This window comes from Cryptomeria japonica, chromosome 8 (assembly GCF_030272615.1).
Source record: "Cryptomeria japonica chromosome 8, Sugi_1.0, whole genome shotgun sequence".
NCBI lineage: Eukaryota > Viridiplantae > Streptophyta > Pinopsida > Cupressales > Cupressaceae > Cryptomeria > Cryptomeria japonica.
Window position 1 is genome coordinate 443049543 of NC_081412.1, and position 22655 is coordinate 443072197.

General features: G+C 38.6%; 1 protein-coding gene across 5 annotated transcripts in view; it reads left to right on the top strand.

Moving 5' to 3' along the window:
• The first annotated feature begins 3738 nt into the window (after nt 1–3738).
• LOC131052335 (probable DEAD-box ATP-dependent RNA helicase 48) overlaps nt 3739–22655 on the top strand; it is a 159145-nt gene continuing 140228 nt past the window's right edge. For all 5 annotated transcript variants that reach the window (XR_009107316.2, XM_057986982.2, XM_057987009.2 and 2 more), the window contains exon 1: nt 3739–5930. Coding sequence is in view for 4 of the 5 variants with exons in the window: in XM_057986982.2 (XP_057842965.2) it covers nt 3916–5930 (2015 nt within the window). In the remaining variant the exon portion in view is untranslated. The remainder of the gene's footprint in view (nt 5931–22655) is intronic.

Below are 22655 nucleotides of genomic sequence, written 5' to 3' on the forward strand. Positions count from 1 at the left end.
CATGTCATGCTCCCTCCAAAAGTTAAAGGTATTAGGATTTTGACATAAACTCAAAGGATAAGCATGATCTTAGATTAAGAAGCATATCGATGATTCAATTTAAAAGAGAATACATATAGACTTTGTTTACAAGTCATAAAAAGATACATGGCCTAGAACTCAACAATAAAAAGGTGGGTTCAAACAAGAAAGGGATGTTCATTTGAAAGAAAACATGAATGCATAGTCAACCCAAACTGCAAAGTTGGCTACTAAGATGCAATATATGTTACTAAGAACTTCTTGGTAGGGATTAATGCAACACAATTTACCCAAACATGACCAAGAGAGGAGGTAGAGACATGGATCTATGATGCATGAAAATTCACACATGGTGCATACAAAAGATTTGCAAATATTAAAACAAAGTTAGTGAAAGAGAACCATATATAATTCGAGACCAAGTCATTGATATAACTAACATAGATAATATTATGTTGAACAAGAAACCATAAAGTATTTTTGAGTTTGTAGGCATAAAGGAAGGCCAACATACAAGACTTAAAAAAATCAAGGCCATTAGTCTCATTTGTACATTATTAAGAAAGGAAAATCTACACAATCTCAATGATGCTAATAATAAAGTTCTTATGTTTAATTCACACCAAAAATTGGAAGTGATACTTGAATCCCAATTAGGGAAATTGATTTACTATCTTAAAATATTGATCAAAGTATCATAACCAAGCCAAGATCAATACCAAAGCCAAGGACAACATGTTATCAAATTTCAAGAGTAAGGTTCTCAAATTTGGAAGAATTGTGGTGTGTTGAAGAGGCTACAACACCACTCCCAAAAAAATTAGTAGCCATGATATCAAGAATGTCTTAGAATTTGAACAAACACAGAAGACATAAAGGTTAATCTAATGTACCACAAATTTGGTCTCAAATGCTAAGGATTTGAAATTTGAAGCATGGATCTAAACTAATAAAATGAAGACTCTTGACACTTACATTCATCTTACTCTTCAATGGATGATATGCATGTAAGGATTGTAGTATTTATAGAAACCTTAGAGAAATTTGTTGGCTCATTAAGTTGAAGTTCTCCTAGATCAAATCCTTGTATCGACCAACTTTATGACTCTAGTTGAAGATTTGAAGACAACATATACAAACATGCGAGTGACCTATATGCAAATGATGCATATTCTAATTCTTTTGTCCCTTTAGAGATTAAAGTGTGAACTAATGATTTTCTCCTTGTAATCACATATGTTTTAACATATGAATTGATGATACATTAAATGCCACTACATACCAAGATAAAAAAATATGCATAAACATGTATTAAGTTGGCTCATAAAAAAACTAGTGAAAAGGGCTAGGAAAGGTGGAATGAATTTGAGGTTTATTCTTGCTTTTCACGAGATCCATTTCAAGTGGCGTAGAAATGGAAATATGCATGGAAGTAATAATTTGGAGGCAAGGAGTAAATGTATTGAGGTAAGTACAAATGAAGTACAATAAATAAAGGGTGAATGACAAATATGTGAGAATAAGAGTAAACATAGATGCATAGAAATTGAGGGTTGAGCCAAACCTTATTCATAATGTTCTATTTATAATAATATAATTATACTTAAAAATATTCTTAAAAAAAAGAACATTAAGCGAAATGATGAATGATGTGAGTATACAAATTTAACCATTACACTGTCATGTTTTAATATCAATAAATATATTTTATCGTATTAAATTTACAATAGAAAGAGAAATATCATTTCTTGTTTTGAATTATTACGCTGAAGGCGTTCCCTATGTGAACTTTACAAGCTCAATTGGATGATCCACGGTTGGTATCGTCTTAGAGGCTTGCAAGATGATTGAAACGTTTACAACCATTAGATGTTAAAGCAACAAAAATCCCACAAAAATTTATTTAACTTAGATTTTTGTTTTAAAACAATTTCATTTGTTAAAATACAATGCTTTTTTAAATTAGATACATAAATTCTTTTTTATTTTAAATTGATTTTCTTGTTAAAAGTGATTTTTTAAAATAAAATAGAATGTTTTTTAGTGAACATATATCTATTTAGTATTTGATATATTTAATTTAATTTAATTTCTTAATCATTTAAAATTTCTAATATGAAGTGATTTGCATACAAAAAAGAATAAATTATAATTGAAAGTTAGTTTTAAATCCAGACTTTTGTCTTTATCTTATTCTAAAATTATAATTAGTCATTGTTGATTTATTTTTTATTAAAAATTTAATTCATTTGAATTAAATAATAAACATTTATGAATTTTAAAAATTACAATTTAATATAATTTTAAATTTAATTTATTTGTATTAGATAATACATGTTTATGAATTTTAAAAATTACAAATTATTATAATTTTAAAGTTAAATGTAAGCTTAAAAATATTGTGGTGATTTGATTAATAATTTTAGATCCAATAATACTTAATCTCGCATAGAAATTAAATTGTACTTAAAAAGTACTTAAAATATTTATTATTAATGCCAAATTTATAATAATCCTAATCATAGCCCTTATAATACTTAATTATGGTTTAATTCTAGCCCAAGGTGCACACATAACCAATTTAAAAAGAAAAAATCATAATTGTAGTTAAGTTATTAGAAAAATACAATATCTAAAGATTTGATCTAAATAATGCAAGAACATACCCTAACTAACTACATTATGCATCATTTAAGATATGATAAATCTTAAGGTTAGGATTTGCATTGTGATTCAATTAATGTTAACGATGTTTGTAATCTATTAATTAAATTTTTTAGGTACATGTTTTATTAATATTTTAGATCCAATAAATTGAAAAAAAAAATAGTTTTAACTTATTCAGTTATTTTTCAATTTAAAATATTTATTATTTATTATAAAAAAATTTAAATTATTATTTTTTAATAATATTTTGATTTTTGTATCTCTCTCTCTCTCTCTCTCTCTCTCTCTCTCTCTCTGCCTATGCCTATCTCTATCACTCCTTTCTATCCTTATCTCTCCATATCTATACCTCTCCCTCTCTCTCCTTTCTATGTTACCCTTCGCCCCTGCGCCCCCTCCACCCCTCCCTTTCTCTCTCTCTCTCTCTCTCTCTCACACACACACACACACACACACACAATGTGCCTATGCCTATCTCTATCACTCCTTTCTATCCTCTATCTATCCATCTCTCTAAATCTTGTTCGCAACTCCTTGTTACTCCTCCCCATCTCCATCTCAATTTATCTCTCACACTTTCACACACACTCCTTGTTTCTCCCTCTATATCTCTATCTCTATCTCTATCTCTCCTTCCTCTCTCTTCTTCCCTCTATTACCTCCTTTATCTCTCTCTTGATTACTTTAGCTCTATCTTCCCATCTCTTCCTCTCCCTCTCTATCTATATCTTATTATCTTTATCTTTTCTTTTTAACTCATGTTTGGATCCTTATAACTAGACGCGTAGTTCATTTTAAGCTAACACTTCTTGATTGAGACCTTAGTTGCACAAACAACATCAATTTTTAAATGGCCTACCAATTGAACTTCCCAAATTTTTCCCTGATTGACCTTTCACACCTTTTCAACATACCCATTGCACACCAAAGTGCGCTTACTATAATAGATTATGTTTACAATTACTATTGTTCTCTGTTTTAATTTCTAGGGCATATAATTTTGTTTCGAGTTTAAGAGTATACTAAGACAGGGATCAATAATCATTTATTATCCGTGTCGTCGTTCTGAAAAATGCTTAAAATTGTTTTAAACCTTGTAAAAAACCTCGACGGGCACTTTGGATTTGAAGATTACCATTACCCTAAACCCCGGGCTCAAACCTCTGGCCAACTTGGCCGACGAAGAGAGTCTGATTCTTTCGCAGACTATAGAGCTGATAATTTGCAATGGTAGGACGCCTACCGTCATTACATTTACGCAGAATCTGTCTCTCACATACCACCATTTTAAGTGCCTGTAGGTTTGATCTCGTGTGTTCCATTTCCTCCACTTTCTCTGCTAAATTGGGCAGATGGGAGGATATTCGCTTCATGGGGAGCTCTGGTGGGGCATTGAACAAATGGCAACAGAGAAGACTTGAGGAGAAGAGAGCTATAAATAAACTTAAAAAGGGTAAGTTACTTGGCAACAGCACTAGTGATGACTCTAATTCTTATAAAAATAGTAAAAATTCGGCCAAAGAAGGTTACAAGGATCAAATTAGCGCACCTGCCGATAAATTTATGAAGGTGGGTGCTGTGGATTTATGGAATGAAAACGACGGGCCCTTAACAACTGTTCCTCCACTTACAGACACTAGTAAGGTGCGTGATTCATTAAATGGGGGCAAAGTGCAGAGGAAGGACACTGTAAAAGATGGTTCAGGGAAAGGTGGGTCGATTGGATTTAGGAGAGGTTTTTCTAGTCTAAGAAGATTTAATGGATTGAGATTTTTTATGAAGGCTGAGGAACTGGATGATGGGGTCACTATTAACGATAGTTTGGGCAAGAGAGAATCAGTTATGTTCAGGAGAGCTTTTTCTAGGGGATTTAATACAGCAGGGATTTTTAGCGGGGTTCGGGAATTGGATGGGCGAGACACTATGGACAATAGTTTGGGCAAGAGTGGATCAGTTTTATTCAGGAAGTGTTTTTCGAGTGGAAGTAGAAGGAGATTTAAAAGAGTAGGAACATCTAGTGAAGATGAAGAATTGGATGAAGAGTGGTATGGAGATGGACCTTTTGATAGCGTTGGGAGTCATACTAAGGAAGAAGATACTGGGTTCAGCAGTTCAAAATCAAAGTCGAATTGGAGAAAGGGCAGGGAGTTTGAAAGATTAGGGAGCTTTGGTGATGAAGAGGAAACAGGACGGAAGATTAGGAAGAACAGTGCCATACCGAAGAGTTTGATTGATGATGAAATGGAATTGGATAATATAATCGACAAAGAGATGACAGCTGGTATGAAGTTTGAAGAAGAGTTGTTGACTGGGAAACGTTTCGGGCAATTTTATGACAATGACAAGGAAGCTTTCAGAAGATCCAGATTCCTTAGTATGGTAGATTCAATGGAGAATTTTTCTGATCCCAGATCAAGAGAAGATTCTTCTGATGAGGAAGATGAGCGGAGAGAGTCAAGGTTCCCAAAACCTGGCAGAGTTGGAGGGTCTATGCGATCAAAGAGGCAGTTTATGAGTGGTTCTAAGGAAGAGTTGTCGAATTCAAGCAGAAATTTTTCCAGGTGGCGTAATGATGATGGTGAGAAGGTTTTCAGACAATCCAAACCTATTAGGATGGGAGAGTCGACAGATGCTTATTCTGGTCACAAATCAAGAGAAAGATTTTTCAATGAGAATGAGGGCAGGCGAGTCTCCAGGAACCCCAAAACTGGCAGAATTCAGGGACCAACGCCAGCTCAGTGGGGTTCAAGATCAAAGAGGCAATCTATGGGCAGTTTTGACAAAACAGGGGAGATGGGATTTCGAGAGATTGGATCCAATAGAAGGGGAAGATCATTTTCATCTTTCTCAGGGGTAAAAAGACCACTGGGGAGAGATTTTGATTTTGAAAAGGAAATAGAATTTACTCAGCCCAAACCTAGCGGAACTGGCGATTTCATGTCACGGCTTTCTGTTCAAAAGTCAAGGAGGGAATCTTTGAGAGAAAAGGCAGTGAGTGAGGACAAGGAGAGTAGACATGGACATACCGTGGCTGATGACAGTTGGCTAAAATTTGGTTCGAGGTTCAAAAGTGAAGCCTCAAGAGACATGGAGATGTCTGAAGATAAAGAAGAGGAATTGGACACACAGACATTACCTCGTGAGTTCTGCAAGACAGAGCAACCAAATGGCAGCATTTACCATGCAAAGAATTACCGGATGTGGAATGGCAATGAGGAGAAATCTTACTTAAGTTCGTTAAGGTGTGTTGTTGGTATTTCCTTCTTGAATATATGAGGCCATGTTTATCAGGTTTGCTGAATTAGTTGCTTCAGTTCCCAAATTCAGCAGATTTGGGGAATACTTTGGAATGCACCAAATATTTATAAACAAAACTGTTTTGTGTTCGAAATAAGGAAACCTGATTTGGCATGATCTGAAAAGAAATGGTAAAAATGATGCCACTCAAGTTCTGAAGCTTCTAGGATTTGCCATGTAATGTACTTAAGGAAATTATTTGAATGCTAATCACTTTATTTGTGGGGAAATTTTCTTCATTGTTTTTTTGTTCAGATGTTGAATGTTTACGACATGAATTTTATTCAACAAAGAATTTTATCCAAAATGGTCAAAGTTGATGGGAGGGCACTTGTGTGATAGGACGTGAAGAGGGAGGACTTTTAGGCACTCAGCCAATACTAGGGAGTTGAGGATCTTGACCATGCAAGTTGAGAAGGTTAGGATATGACTGACAGAGAAAAACTTGATTGACATTAGGCCTCGATCATTGGGTTTTTCATTTCCCTTTTCGATGAAAGGCTTTTCATTCACTTTGGTTAGATTCATTTTTTTTTTGGTATATGAAAGTGGCGAAGGGGCCATGCCTGTTTACATCGAAGGCTTCATAGAAGCTCAAAATCAGCCCAACTGCATCATACATAACCATGATTTACATAGAGAACTCCGAGGTCCAAAAGAACAAAAAATACACACTTTCACAAAACCACAGTCGCTTACCCTGCAACTTCATCATCGCTGCCCCACCCGATAGCCAGTGGGATCTCCACAGCATGCCCGACTCCAGTCACCAGCTTCAAGAAATCCAGAACATCTGTCGCTTCCCCTCTTCTAATTGTGTCATCTCCCCTAGCTTCCCAAATGGCAAAGGGGATCCAGGGGCCCTTATAGTGGAGGGTGATCCGTAGCTATTGCCCCCCAGGGAGAGAGCCCAATTCTAGGCACCGTAGTTTCCGCAAACTGCATCATCTTGCCCTTTCAGTGTGCCCAGACCAGGTGCTCCATGAGTAGCTTTGCCATTTCTCTATTCTCCCTCTGTTCCAGAATCCATACCAAAAACATAGATGCAATGTCAGAGTTAACAGGATATCGGAATGTAGAGTTCAGGTACCTGTTGCCTAGCACCATCTTAATGGCTTGCAGAACTTCCGGGTTGCTGGTTTTGAAGATCTTCTGCAAACACATGTCCAAGGTTCGTCCTTTGAAGGCCTTCTGCCTCTCCACTGCCTCCAAGTTGATCGTTGTATTCATGTAGCCTCACTAAGATACCCGTCTCCAACCATGGTCGGGTTTAAAAAACCTTTTTCAAGACATTCACATGTGCAGGGTTTCATTCTTTCATCCTGCCATTAATGCAACCATCCCAGTCGCCATTAATGTAGGCGTCCTTTGCCAACCAATCAACCATCTTCTCCCACTCAAAATCATCCCAAAGTCTGCTCAAGTCCATAGATCAAACCAATTCCACCATTTCAATTGCTCAATTAGCCATTCTATCCACCTCTTGGTTCCCCTCTCTATAGACACGAGAGATCTTAGCATCTGCAAAATTTGATAATAACGCCTCTCAAATCTGAGCCACCACCTTTTTCAGTTAGGAGTATCGTTCTGATAGATGGCATTGACCACTATCTGCGAATCACCTTCTAAATGTATTCTTCTGAAATTGAACTTCCTACATAGTTGCATCCCTAGCTTGGCAGCCTGAAACTCTGCTTTGTATTCATGCGATCAACCAGTTTCCTAGCTTCCACTCCAAGAGTCTTCCCCTAACAGTCTCGAATGATACACCTTGTGCCCGATGGACCTGGGTTGCCATGGGAGGCACCTTTTAAAATTAACCTTTACCCAACTAGAGTCAGGTGGAACCCACCGTGTGTCACAGCCCTTAGAACAGCCTTAGGATCAACCTGGCCAACCCCATGAACGGGGCACTTTGGTCAGATTCATTGATAGTGTTATTAAATTAGAGATTTCAATGGAACATAGAAGGCTATTTGTATTATCTGATGTAATGATCTTAGTGGGTTAATAACTAAAGAGAATTATTGAAATTTTAAGGAGTCTTGTTCCCTGCTAATTAATCTATTTTGTTACAAAAGTGACATATTGCTGAATGTCATGCCCCCTTTCTGAACTAGCATCATGAAGAAGACCTCTAGTATATTTCTATTTTTTGTAGGCTAAAGGATTGTGCAAGGGAAATGAATATTAATATATTTTTGAGTTGGGCCTGGTCCCTTCTATCTTTGGGGCAACTTAAATGATACCATTTTAATAAATTAAAAAGTGTTTTTAAAAATTTAAATATTATTTTGTTTTGAAAAAATATTTGGAGGGAAATTTTGGGCCAAGGGCCCAAAATGAAAAAGTATAAAAAGGGCATGCTCATCAAGATTTCATTGGGCAGTTTTCATTGTGAGTTTGTTGTTTGAATTTGACATTTAAGGACGAAAACCCTTGGCTATATTTCTGCGTTCTAGGAGGACGGAAACCCTCTTGGCTCTCTTCATCCTGATGATGGATCACGGAGTGTGATCTTAAATGTTGATACAAAAATCTTGTACAGCTTCCTCTACCATCTTGGCTCTTCTCGGGAGGTGAGGACAAAAACTCTTGCTTCTTGCATTGACAATTCTATATCAGGAGTTGCTTGGTGGACTGAATTGGAGTTTATTGTGCATGATTTTAGGATTGACAATAAAATATTTGCAAGAAAATTATAATTTATTGATTTTCAGAGCTTTTACATCATTGAGCACCATTTTTGAAGGAGTGAGCTATATCATTGCAGGTCTGTTGCATCTGTGTGGAGGGTCTTGGCACATCATACTAATTTTGGAGGTAAAAGGGGCAGATTTTAGGCAACCTAGGTATTGTGAACCCTGCCTCATCTTGACAAACCTTGTTGCATCAGCTTGTTGAACACCCACAGGCCTAAAAGGGAGATCACAGTCTGGTATATGTTTGCACTCAGCCACACCACAACCTAAGGGAGTCAAGTGCTATTTTGGAATTCACATCAAAAGTTGGACACACCAGTTTGCAGGGTTATATCGCCCAAACAGGATTTGATCCTACATACCATAACCAGTGGTCAGCTCATGCCTGGACCTTCTATTATTCCTTCACTCTTGAGCATCAGTTGGGGAAACGATAGATCTGTTTACAACTGTAATGAGCACAAGGGTGACCAAATGAGTTGAAGATTTTTTACAGTGATGTGGATTGGCTACAGTGCTTGTTGGTGAGTGCATTTGGCTTGTAATTTCTGAAGTTTATGACTCAACTCAGCATACAACATTGTATATCTTTGACATTGAATAAAATATTGGTGAGGTTATGAATTTATGTCATTTTATTATCAGTAACATTTCATTTGAATTTTTTTGTTCACTGGGTGAGTTCAAGGTTTTCCATTAATTACTGTTTGTGTTAGCATTACAACTAGTTTCAATTGGTTGTTTTATGTTTAGAAGAAAATAAAGGAATTTCATTAAAAAATTAAAAAATCAATTCTACATTAGGGTCATTTCAGTGGTATCAAAGCAATAGATCTTGCTATCCTGTTTTTGGGGAAGAGCTAAACTTTTGATGCAAGGAAGTGATAGAGAAAACAGATATTAGCTATGAGAAAAAGGAAAGAGGAAACCATGATTGACAAAAGAGAGGAAACAAATATCCAGGAAATCGTGAAATGAGGTAACGGGGAGTTGGCTAGAGAGATCTGTAATACTATGTGAAAGTCCATTATGGAGATGGCTAGAAGCTTGAGGGAGTTGAATAAGTATTTGAGTGCTTCCAGGTCAATACAAAATGCAATAGTGAAGTGAGTAATTCAGGCTGTTAGAGGATTTCAATTAATCCTCCTACCAAGACATTCAGGGCCAAGCTCCTTTAACGAGAGGAAATGGTCAATTAGAGGAGCAGCATTTTCAGCCTGCATGGAGGATGATATGGCAAGGTAGCATGATGAGTACAATGTGCTAAGCCCAGCAATCCATAATGACGTATTCTTTGGATAGTACTATGATTTCAAGAATAGGAATGTGATGTCCTAGCCTAAATGCTGCAGTGGTGCGGATTCCCGTTAGGCGTGTACCCAAGGCTGGGACCCACCCATGATCGGACAACCCTGTGTCCATGAGGGGTTTGACCTACTGAGTGGGATGAAAACCCCTCTCTTAATGCTAGTGGGCGCCATTCACCATCAGTTTGGGCTTTTGGCATGGTGGTTGCCTTGCTTGGTATGCGAAAGGCTTGGACTGATGGTGAATTGGTATGCCAAAGGCCCAAACTGATGGTGAATGGCACCCACTAGCATTAAGAGTGGGGTTTTTGTCCCACTCAGCAGGTCAGTCCCCTCATGGACATGTGGTTGCCTGATTGTGGGTGGGTGGGGCGGGTCCCACCCTTGGGTACACGTCCAACGGGAATCTGCACCACCGTAACATTACAATCCACCATGCTCTGTAGGGCTTGACCTCAAGACCTCGACTTTGATACCAATCAAGGCAATCACTAAGCCAAAAGCCCGGAATGATGGTGAATGGTGCCCACTAGCATTAAGAGTGGGGTTTTCGTCCCTCTTAGTAGGTCAGCACCCTTGTGGACACGTGGTTGCCTGATCGTGGGTGGGTCTCAACCTTGGGTACACGCTAATGAGAATCTGCACCATTGCAGCGTTTAGGCTTGGGACATCACAAGGAGTGTGCATAGAAGGGAAATGAGACATCATAATGATTAGTCTCAGAATGACATACAACACCGATTGGGTAAAATTACCATAACTACATATGATGGGTCAAAAAAATGTTCAGCTAGGGCATGATTGCAATATTTGGATACATACTTTTCATTGATCTTTATTTATGAAGAGGGAGCTATTATGTTTGCTACCTTTCACTTGGAGGGATCAACACATGAGTGGTGGTATCATGGCATGGCTATACAAGGGCATAGTTACATCACCACCTTAGAAGAAGTTAGCTAGAGATTGATAGAGGGATTCAATAGAAGGATTTGGAAGTTCACTTTAAAGAGTTAGTGTTGATGGTGTTTTGATGCACTATCGAACACAGAATAAAATACCAAAGGTACTCTATCCTCTCTTGATAAAAAGACTCTCATGTCACGTCCCCTCTCTAACGCCGTTGTAGCTCAGTAAACAACTCGCTAAGTGTAAGTTTTCCTCCAACACTTAGTCGATTTTAGTGAATAAAGAGGAGGTTGTTTTCAATAAGGTGGTGGGGTCCATGTCCACTTAAGTGACTCCTGATTTTCAGTCATGAGGATGGGGTCGTTGCAATTCATTATCCAAACATCTTCTTTAGATTCCTTATCCTTTATGGAGGGGGCGCTAAATACATAATTGATGAATAATTTTAAGGGAAAAGTATTATCATTGGAATTAATTAAGAAAGCCGCTTGATTTATAGGAATTAGGGTGGGCGTGGATTTTAGGTTTGATTGTCTTCTTAAGGTTGGAGAAGAGTTAAAGCGGGGATATTATTGATGGTTCTGATTTTTATTATTCCTCTTTGCCTGCCCTGGGACGAAAACCCCATGATAACCAGCTTGGATGGCCACCCAAGGTCTGCATGTTAGTGTAACTGCATGGGATCAACATCCAACATCTGTTGAGGATTGCTGTAGTTTAATCAGCCATGAAGTTCAGGATTTAGGAAGTCCACAACTCATTCCAGACTTCTAGAAGTCACCGAGTTCTCAAAGTTTCATGAAGATTTCAGGGATACAAACAGCTATCCGCGGACACTAAGTTTTGTGAGTGCTTTGGAGAAAATGTAATAAGGTAGAACATGTCTTCAGACATTAAATTTCTTAATGGTTCTGTTTATTTCATTTCCAGTTTATTTCCAAAAATCTGAAAATCAATAAAAATGTATTTGCTGCATCTAGCGTAGAGTTTTTGTTTGTTTTTGCTTGTCAAAGGATATTTTAGTGGTATCAGAGCTGGTGATCTTGCCAGCCTGTTAGGGTTTTAGCAGCGCATGTCAGATTTTGCAGTTGCATGTGTGTTGGATGTTATTGCATGGCAATTTGGTGAATACCCAGATGATTGCATGTCAGTTTAGGAGCAGTTTATGAAGAGGTTTACCATTGCATGTAATTTCCAAGCAGTCCTAGTTAGTGGATTTGCATTGCATGTCAATTTGGTGGATACCCAGATGGTTGCATGTCAAAATTTATGGCTGCATGTTGTTTCTAATCAGCTACATGTCAGAATCTATGGTTGCATGTTACCAATAATCTGTTGCATGTTAGTTTGATTTGGTTCTATGCACTCCAGAAGAGTCGGAACTCATAGATACAATACAAGGAGTAGGTCTGGGCAGCGAGAAGAAGCAGAAATTGACCCATTTGAATCAGAAATGGGTGACAGAAGGGAAGCAAGCCCACTTAGAGATTTAAATAATCAGTTGGACAATTTTTTGACAATGTTTGCTCACCAACAGCAATAGACAATGCAACAGTTTCAAGACAGAATGATTGCAGCCATGGGACAACTGAGAACTGGTCGTTCTCAATCAAAGAGGTCTAGTAGTCATCATAGCCGTGATAGTAGACATCACAACCATGATAGTGGACATCACAACCATGATAGTAGACATCACAGCCGTGAAAGTGGTCCTCATAACCGTGAAGGTAGTCAACATAGCCGTGGCGAGACAGGACCTAGAAACCAAGACGGAACGACTTCCAATGTCGTAAGGACAACAGATACAAGGTCTGATCGACCATTGCATCCCAATTTCTTACCTCGACAAAATGGAATGGAGCCCATCCTGGAAGAAGAAGTAGACACTCAAATCACAGATGATATCTTGACGACACGAAATGAATATATGCAGCTGCCAGCTGATGTAAGGCAGCTAATGAACTTAAATCAGTTCATGAACCAGCGTAGGGACAAGGCTAGGAATCGTTTGGAAAGACTAGACATGAGGCCTAGAGGACCAGTGAGGCAAACCTTCCAGCCGTTGGAATACAAAGATGCCTTGAATAAGATAAATATACCAACCTTTGATGGAACTAGAGAATTATCAGCAAGATCATGGGTTCACAAATTGGATACTTTCTTGACACTCAAACCTATGGAAGAGGAAAAAGCAATCCAGGTTGCTACCATGCACTTGGAAGGGGTAGCATATGACTGGTGGCATCACAGACTCATTTCCTAGGACCATGCCATGATTCAATCATATGAAGAATTTGTTAATAGGCTGATCACCCGTTTTGACAGGAAGGATATAGAGGTATATTACAGGGAGTTAGCCCAATTGAAGCAAACCGAACAACTTGAAACATACATCAATGAATTCCAGAAGATTGCAGTAATGGTTCCAAATATGCCTCAGAAGAGGGTCACAATGCTCTTTGTGGAAGGTCTCAGTGACATACTAAAAGGTCTAGTGAAAGCTCATAGACCTAGTTCGCTTGATGATGCTATTGGTTTGGCAATGGATTTGGAGATTACAACTCCATATCAGCCTCCAAAGAAAGAGTTCAGCTCTTGGAAAAATGATAAAAAGGGCCCAAGTCAGCAGAAAAACACAAGTTTTAATCAGCCCAGAAGCATACCTTCAAAGGTTGCCCAAGAGTCACGAAATGAACTACAGAGGAAGAAACTATGTTTCTCCTGTAAAGAGCCTTGGGAACCAGGACACCGCTGCCTTGGAAAAGGTAAACTTCATTTGATTAATCGCATTTACAAGAGGAAAGTCAGGATGAAGTAGAGGATAGTTATGAGGTAAATAACACACAAGGAGATCAGCCGGAACAGATTGAGTTGGAAGACACTACTGTTAGAGAAAACTCACACATAGCTACTCTTTCAGTCATTCCGAGAGGTAGACCTTTCCGACTGAAAGGAGTCCTTAAGGGGCAGCGAATGGTATGTTTAGTGGATAGTGGTGCCACTCATAACTTTATTGATGAGGGCTTAGTCAGTAGACGAGGACTACAAGCAGAAGAATTTTTCGGGATTTAATGTGATTGTGGTAGATGGTTTTCCCTTGAGTTGTACCCATGTCATACCACAGCTGAAAATTCAGATGGGAGACTATACCTTAACAGGAGACTTCTATGTTCTTGGTCTCAGTAATGTGGATGCTATTTTGGGTCTACAGTGGCTTGAATCATTAGAGAGGTATGTTCAAGACTTCAATCAGATGCAGTTAGAGTTTATGATGGAAGGTAAGAAAACCATACTGAAGGCTATGGCAGATGGAGGACCAAGAGTGGTCTCAGCAAAACGAATGGAAGCCCTCTTCCGCCATGATGACATTGAGTGGGCAGCTCACTGCTTTGTTTCTAACAATGCTGACACAAATAAGGAACCCTCTTACCATGTTGATATACAATCTATGCTAGATAAACATGGCGTGGTGTTTGGAATATTCCTCCAGGACGTCCTCCTGATAGGGGATTTGAGCATGTGATTGAGCTGGAAGAAGGTTCAAAACCAGTTATAACCACTCCTTACAGGCATCCTCGCCACTTCAAAGAAGAGATCGAAAAGACAATTAAGGAGTTGCTGAAGATGGGACACATACGCCCAAGTTCTAGCCCTTTTGCATCTTTAGTAGTGCTGGTCAAGAAAAAAGATGGCACATTACGTATGTGTATTGATTATAGGGCACTGAACAAAAGAACTATTAAGAATAGATATCCTATACCCAGGATAGATGAGCTTTTGGATGAGTTGTATGGTTCAGTTTTCTTTTCCAAAATTGACCTACGGTCAGGGTATCATCATATAAGTGTGAGGGAAGAAGACATTCAGAAAACAACATTCCGCTGTCATTTTGGGCACTTTGAATTCCTTGTCATGCCCTTTGGTCTCACAAATGCACCAGCAACTTTTCAATCTTGTATGGATCACGTTTTCCATGAGTAGTTGAGGAAGTTCGTATTAGTATTTTTTGATGATATACTAATATATAGGAAAACTTGGGAAGAACATTTGCAGCATTTAGATATTGTTCTAAGTATCATGGAACAATAGTCATTGTTCGCTAAAACTTCCAAGTGTGAGTTTGGAATGTCAGAGATTCTTTATTTAGGACACGTGATTGGTGTTGAAGGGGTAAAAGTTCATCAGGAGAAGATACAAGCAATTGTAGATTGGCCACCTCCTAAGAACATTTCTGATTTGAGAGGCTTCTTGGGCTTATGTTGCTACTACAGAAGATTTGTATGAGGCTTTTCCCAGTTAGCTTCTCCCTTGATTGATCTTACAAAGAAAGGGGCTTTTTAGTGGTCTACAAAGGCTTAGGTTATCTTTGAGAAGCTCAAGGACATCATGAGCACATGTCCTGTACTAGCACTCCCTGACTTCACAAAGCCTTTCATTGTGGAATGTGATGCTTCAGGATAGGGAATTGGAGCGGTGCTGATGCAGGAAAGACATCCTATTGTGTTTGAGAGCAGAAAGCTCAGAGATCCAGAGAAATTGTACTCCACCTATGACAAAGAGATGTTGGCTATCATGCATGCATCAGTCAAGTTTCGATAGTATTTGGTGGGTGCAAAATTCACTGTTAGGACTGATCATAATAGTCTGAAGTATTTTTTAGAGCAAAAGGATCTCAATGAACATCAACAGAAGTGGGTAAGTAAGATTCAAGCATAGGATTTTGAGGTGGAATATATCAAAGGAAAGAAAAATGTGGTTGCTGATACACTTTCTAGAAGACCCACTCTATGTTCACTTTCAAAAATTTCTGCTGATTGGAAATTGCAGCTGCTGTCCGAATACACTAAAGACTCCTTTTCTTGTGATATAGTGGATGGAAAGGTACATGATGATAGGTATGTCATTGTGGGGGAAGTAATATATTATAAAAACAGGATCTACCTTGTATCGGGGTCTAGACTAAAGCAGAGAGTTATGAAGTGTTACATGACTCACCTTTGGCTGGACATCAGGGGTTTTTCAAAACTTATAGGCAGGTAAGAGAGAGATTCTCTTGGAAGGGACTTAAAGATGATGTGCTACAACATGTCCATGAATGTTTGACATGCCAGCAGAATAAGGCAGAGCACACTTTTCCGGCAGGTTTTTTACAACCATTACCCATTCCAGAACAGAAGTGGGAGGGGATATCTATGGATTTCATCACAGGACTTCCACGAGTATAGGGAAAGGATTGCATTTATGTAGTGGTGGATCGATTGACAAAATATTCCCATTTCTTCGCCATTGCTATAGATTACTCAGCTTCTCAGGTTGCTGATTTATTTTTTCGGGAAGTATTCAGAATGCATGGTCTTCCTAAAACCATTGTTAGCGATGGGGATAGCAGATTTATCAGCATATTTTGGCAAGAGTTATTCCGCTTGGTAGGGACAGAATTGACACCCAGTACCAGTTATCACCCTCAAACAGATGGGCAGACCGAAATTGTAAACAAATGGGTTGAAGGCTATCTTAGAAACTACATTTCAAGACAGCAACATGCTTGGGTCAAATGGTTGCATTTAGGTGAGTATTGTTACAATACTACCTACCACATGACTATTGGGATGTCTCCGTTTAAAGCGTTGTGTGGGTATGAAGCTTTGTCATTTATAGATTTGGTTTTTGATGATAGCAAAGTACCCTGAGCAAAATAAACCATACAAGGTTACCAAGACATTCTCAAAGCATTGAAGGACAATATCTCATAGGCTCAGAACCAACAGAAAATGTATGTAGATAGACATAGAGTTGAGAGGACCTTTCAGGTAGGAGACTTGGTTTTCCTACGCTTGCAGCCCTATAGGCAGTCTTCTTTGAAAAGCAGTGTTGTGGAAAAGTTGAAACCATGGTTTTATGGGCCATGCAAGGTACTGAGGAAAATTGGAGAAGTTGCATATGAACTTGAACTACTAGCAGGTAGTATGATCCATAATATTTTCCATGTGTCTTGCTTAAAGAAAGCATTGGGGCAGCAGATAGTTACCTCTCCTGAATTGCCACCATTGGACGAAGAGGGGAAGTTGATTCTTGAACCTGAGGGTATTGTAGATTGGAGGGAAAAGAAGTTAAGGAACAAGACTTTTCGTGAATATCTAATTAAGTGGAAAAGGTTACCATTGGATGATGCTTCTTGGGAAGGTGAGGAGATACTACAACATCCAAACCTACGATTGCTTGTGGACCAGCAATCTTGGGAAGGGAGGACTGTCATGTCCCCTCTCTAGCACCGCTATAGCTCAGTAAACAACTCGCTAAGTGTAAGTTTTCCTCCAACACTTAGTCGATATTAGTGAATAAAGAGGAGGTTGTTTTCAATAAGGTGGTGGGGTCCATGTTCACTTAAGTGACTCCTGATTTTCAGCCATGAGGATAGGGCCATTGCAATTCATTATCCAAACATTTTCTTTAGATTCCTTATCCTTTATGGAGGGGGCGCTAAATACATAATTGATGAATACTTTTAAGGGAAAAGTATTATCACTGGAATTAATTAAGAAAGCCACCTGATTTATGGGAATTAGGGTGGGCGTGGATTTTAGGTTTGATTGTCTTCTTAAGGTTGGAGAAGAGTTAAAGCGGGGATATTATTGATGATTCTGATTTTTATTATTTCTCTTTGCCTGCCCTGGGACGAAAACCCCATGATAACTAGCTTGGACGGCCACCCAAGGTCTACATGTTAGTGTAACTGCATGGGATCAGCATCCAGCATCCGTTGAGGATCACAGTAGTTTAATCAGCCATGAAGTTTAGGATTTAGGAAGTCCACAACTCATTCCAGACTTCTAGAAGTCACCGAGTTCTCAAAGTTTCATGAAGATTTCAGGGATACAAACAGCTATCCGTGGACACTAAGTTTTGTGAGTGCTTTGGAGAATATGTAATAAGCTAGAACATGTCTTCAGACAGTAAATTTCTTAATGGTTCTGTTTATTTCATTTCCAGTTTATTTCCAAAAATCTGAAAATCAATAAAAATGTATTTGCTGCATCTAGCGTAGAGTTTTTGTTTGTCAAAGGATATTTCATCTCAAATGCTGAAGATCTGCGAAGGATCACTTGAGATGACTCCAAGGTTCTTTTATGTTAGGTCTTAACGTGTTGGATAGCTTCGATGGTATTGATGTTCTTTGCTATACCTGCGAGGGGACTTACGTACTTTCTTGCTTCAACTTCAATGGTTATGATGTTCTTCAAATGATTTTGCAATAAAGCTCTTTTTCCTATCTCTACTGATGGTTGATAAAAAAAGTGAAAAAGGAGTAAGGTTTGGAAATGCTATGCTAATCTAAGAATGCAAGATAATGGCGCTCTTAAGTGAGCTCAACTAAGCTTTGCTTCGACATCTTTGAACATCTTCACAATGCTAGTGCAATCTTCTAAGGAGTGCTTAATGGTTTTCAAATCACTAACTTAAACATAAACACCTTCAAGATGAAGCATATTAATGACGAAATAGCAATTGAAGTTAAGTTTGAGCTTTAATGATTCTAGTTGACTACGCAAGGTGAGTATGAAATTAACACGCTGCTAGTAGTATGGATAATGGAGCTTCACTTTCAATCACACATGCATCTTTCACTCATCTAAAACTAAAGCAAATTCTATTCTAATTTTTTTTGTTTTTCAATAATAAGCTCTCACAAAAGATATGAAGAACCAAGCAAATGTTTCAAAATTGAATAAGTCACCAATGCTTCAATGATTTTATTAATTCTGAAAACATCGAACAACGATTCTTCAAAAGTCTCTTGATTGATCTCCTTCTTGTCTTTGATATGTGTAATTTCTAATCTTCTAATCTTTTTTATTTGCAAAATGAAATGAGCTTGGGCTTATATAGAGCTTCTTATTACAATGGATGGCCAAGATTGAAACAAAACCAAGGGCCAAGATCTTGCCACCTAAACCCTAATTACGGTTTGTTATTACAAAATACCTAATTTATTGCAAAGCATTAAATGACTAGCAAATGGGAATGTGACATCCATTTGATACAAAATATGAGGATAAATCCTCTAATAGGAAAATCAGTGCCATGTAGGATCGTAACAAATTTTCTTCTAGAGTCAAGTTACCCTTGTCCTTTTCTCTTCTTGCAAATTCAATGAATCTGGATGTGATTGATTCTATCTCTGTGATAGGTGCTGGTGGTAGATTCTCCAAGTGATGTTCCATGTAGTTGATCTCGTTGAGACTAGAGGCAAAGGTATTATCCCATTCTTGCTTGTGATCTTTTGTCTTGCTAACAAGTAATGCGAATGAAAAGATGGAATCCAATTGCTGCTCTGAAGGTGGCCCCAAAAAGATAACTCTTACTTTTTCCATCAGCTCCTCAAGTATAATGTCAACTCCTTCATTCTTCTTTTCTTCAAGAATAGTCTTTGATACTTCTAGGATCTTGTCATTTATAGTGTTTATGGCTTGATCCACTTGCGCACATCCTGTATTGATGACCTCAAATATGAGTTTGCTCGTGCGAAGCAAGTTATACCACATCTGAAAATTAGGCGGCTGTGCTTCTTCATGAACTCCTTCATCTATCAATGTCTGCCTTGGTGTAGTCATCACCACTTGCAATACGGGAATGGTGAAGTCTCTTGTGTAAGTAAACTCATTGTATGTCACCTTGAGTCGTTGCATCCTTTCGAGGATTTCCATCACTTTGTCAAATGTTCTCACCAATTCTCTAATGAATGCCTTTGCCTTCCTGTATGTTCTAGTGATCCATGCTTCCATCAATTGCGCTGATGCCTTTGTCTTCTCAAAATCTTCATCTACATCTGGTGGTGGTAACAAAGAAGTGGATGGATTTCGTTCCCTCAATGGAACTCTGAGTTGCCTAAGATGTTCTTTCAATATGTTGTTCTCTTTCTCCAACTTATTGTTCTTTTCAACCTCTAGCTTGGGCATGTCATTGACTGTTTTGACTGTTTTGTGCATATCCTCTAATGCTTGGTTAGTGGTGGGAGGGCCTAAATTGATGGTGTGCACATCAAACTCTTTTGCTGCGATCTCATTTTCAGGCTTATTAACTCTCGGAATGGCAACCTGCATGACTCTAGATCCTTCTTCATTTCGTGTTATCTTTGACATCCTTGTAGTGTTTCTTGCTTCACGTTCTTCATTTTTGTCCAAGTAGCTTCCTAGATCAAATGTATCCTGCTCCTCTACGATCACCCTCTTTGATAGTCTCTGCCTTAGCCAAATTGGTATAGTTGATTGCTCCTCTTCAACCTGTATTTCTAACATCTGTTGCTCTTCTCGCGGAGGAGATGTCTCTTCTTGTTCATCATCATCTTCAATGTACACATGTGTCATTGCCTGCTTTGTTATTGACTGGCTTAGGTGACGCTACTTTGTCTTGTGCAACCTGTTGTTTCCCTTTATCTGTGACAGCCTAATTTGTTTCTACCTGATGCACTGATGAAGTACTAGAAGAAGGTTGTGGTGCTTCGCTTGACTTGTGCTTCTTCTTCGGTTGCTCTTCTGCATCAATCTTCTTTGACCTTGATTCTTTGGAATGAGATGATTGAGTTGCATTTTCAATTTGATTTTCATCTTTAGCATCGTCATCAGTTGATTCCTCTTTTTCCATCATTTGAAATGTCGGTTGTATGCCATCATTTTGCAACATACATATTTGTCCTTCCACCCATCGCTTGTTATTGAGTAATATTGGCCTCATGAGTTCTCTCAAATCTGTGACTACAATTTTTGACCAATTGACCTTTATTTCCTTGTTTTTCTCCTTTGCATAGGATGGCAAGAGGTATTGTCCACTTCCTTTTGTTTGATTAGGAAGATCGAAAACTTAAGTGGCTCTAATAACTTCAACAGATAATAATGAGTGCATCTTCACTCTTATTTCAGAATCATCTGTTACATTCATAAAATGATCTTCTAGCTGCGAGTGATGTGCATGCTTGCTTCCACTTGTTCTTTGGATAGTGCCATAGGGATCAAAGTTGTCTCTTGCAATGTAGGGCTGAAGGTGGAATGTCATCAATTCTTCATTTATCTTCTCCGCTGCTTGCAAGGATGGGCATACTTCTAGAGAGTTTCCTAGTATGAGAGGAAAAGGGATCTTTGCTTTTGTCTTGTTCTTTTGCACCTTGTCATACGTCATCAATTGCCTCACCAACTTGAGTAGCACTAGCTTATTTGTAGGATACCTTGGCAGCATGAGAGGTGCGCATGAGCAACCTTGAACTCTTATGTAAGTGAATTTAGGGAACTGTATAAACCATGCACCAAACTTTTTGATCAATGTTTGCGCATCTTGGGATAGTCTTTGATGAACACCGCCCTGCAAAGTCCTTGTGATGTGCATAGTGAATGCATCATTCACTCTCCTGTAATGTGTCTGATTGAGGTAGAATAGGTGGAGATACGAATCGCAGGCTTTGAACTGTCTTGACTGAGTGCCAACTGGTCCTCTATACATGAGTCCTACGTACTGATAACCCCAAACAAGTGAGTATATGATGTATGAGCTCATGTAGAATGTCTTCGTATCCTCAAGTTTTCTGAGTTGCGAATCAATGTTGTCACTAATGATCTTCGCCCAATCAATTCTTTCCCTTCCCAGTGACATGATGTCCATGAAGTAGAACATCCAAGACTCAAACTGGAAAGCCTGTGGGATGCCGAAAATGTGACTAAGGAGTGTGAGCAAATCTCCAAATTCTACCTTGAAGTCGATCCTGTGAAGCTTTGGGAGCGTGGATACACCTTGCCTACTCCTTGACAACCAATACCTGTTGACTATCCCAAGGCATATGTTTGGATTGTTGTCGTAGATTGCTGTTGCGCTCTTACGACTCTTGTATATCATGTTGGCGAACTGAGGTATGTGGAATGCTTCGCGAATTGCCTCCTTAGAGAGATAAGCTATCACTCTCCCATCTGGCGCGGTAATCACTCTTCTATCAAGATCATAGTGTCTCGCGCACTCGACAATGAGCTCGTTGCATTGCACTGCCAAAGGGAAGCCGACTGCCTTGATGATGCCGCTTTCAATCATTGCCTCTGCGGGTCTTGTTGGTCTGGTGGTGTAGAGCGTGCCTTGAAATTTCTTCATGTCAATGCGCCCAAGGTTTGTGTCACCTACGCCGCTCCAATATGATGTGATCTCCGACTTGACGATGATGCTCTTTGAATCCTCCTTAATAAGCGCCTGTCGTGAACCTGCCATTATGCACCTGTAAAAGTTGGCTAAGCTAGCATCACAATATAAAATTTACTCGGAAATAAACAATTGATTTATCAGGCTAAGTTAAAAGCTGAAATTGTGACCCAGCCTTATACAAAATTAATCCTTCTAATGTAATGAAACAAATATAAAACCCTCATAATGTAATTAAATCTATCGTAACATAGGGTTTAAATTGTCTCTGATCTGTGATGTAAATTGTTTGAAATATAAAAATTATCAATGATTGACCATTGGAACCTTCAAAATCTTCAAAATTGCGTCAACTGGCTGGCTTATGAAATGATTTGAACTTGGTAAATCACATTCTCAGAGGCACAAGATAGTTATAAATGGAGACACCTGGGTCAAATTCAAAGAGTCATTGAGATAATTCAAATTTCAGATCTGTACTTTATGTTGTCCTCTTAAAGATCAAATTGGCTGTGATATAACAAATTCTCTGTGCAAAATCGATGCTATCAAAATGATTGAAATCAACACCCCTTAGTAA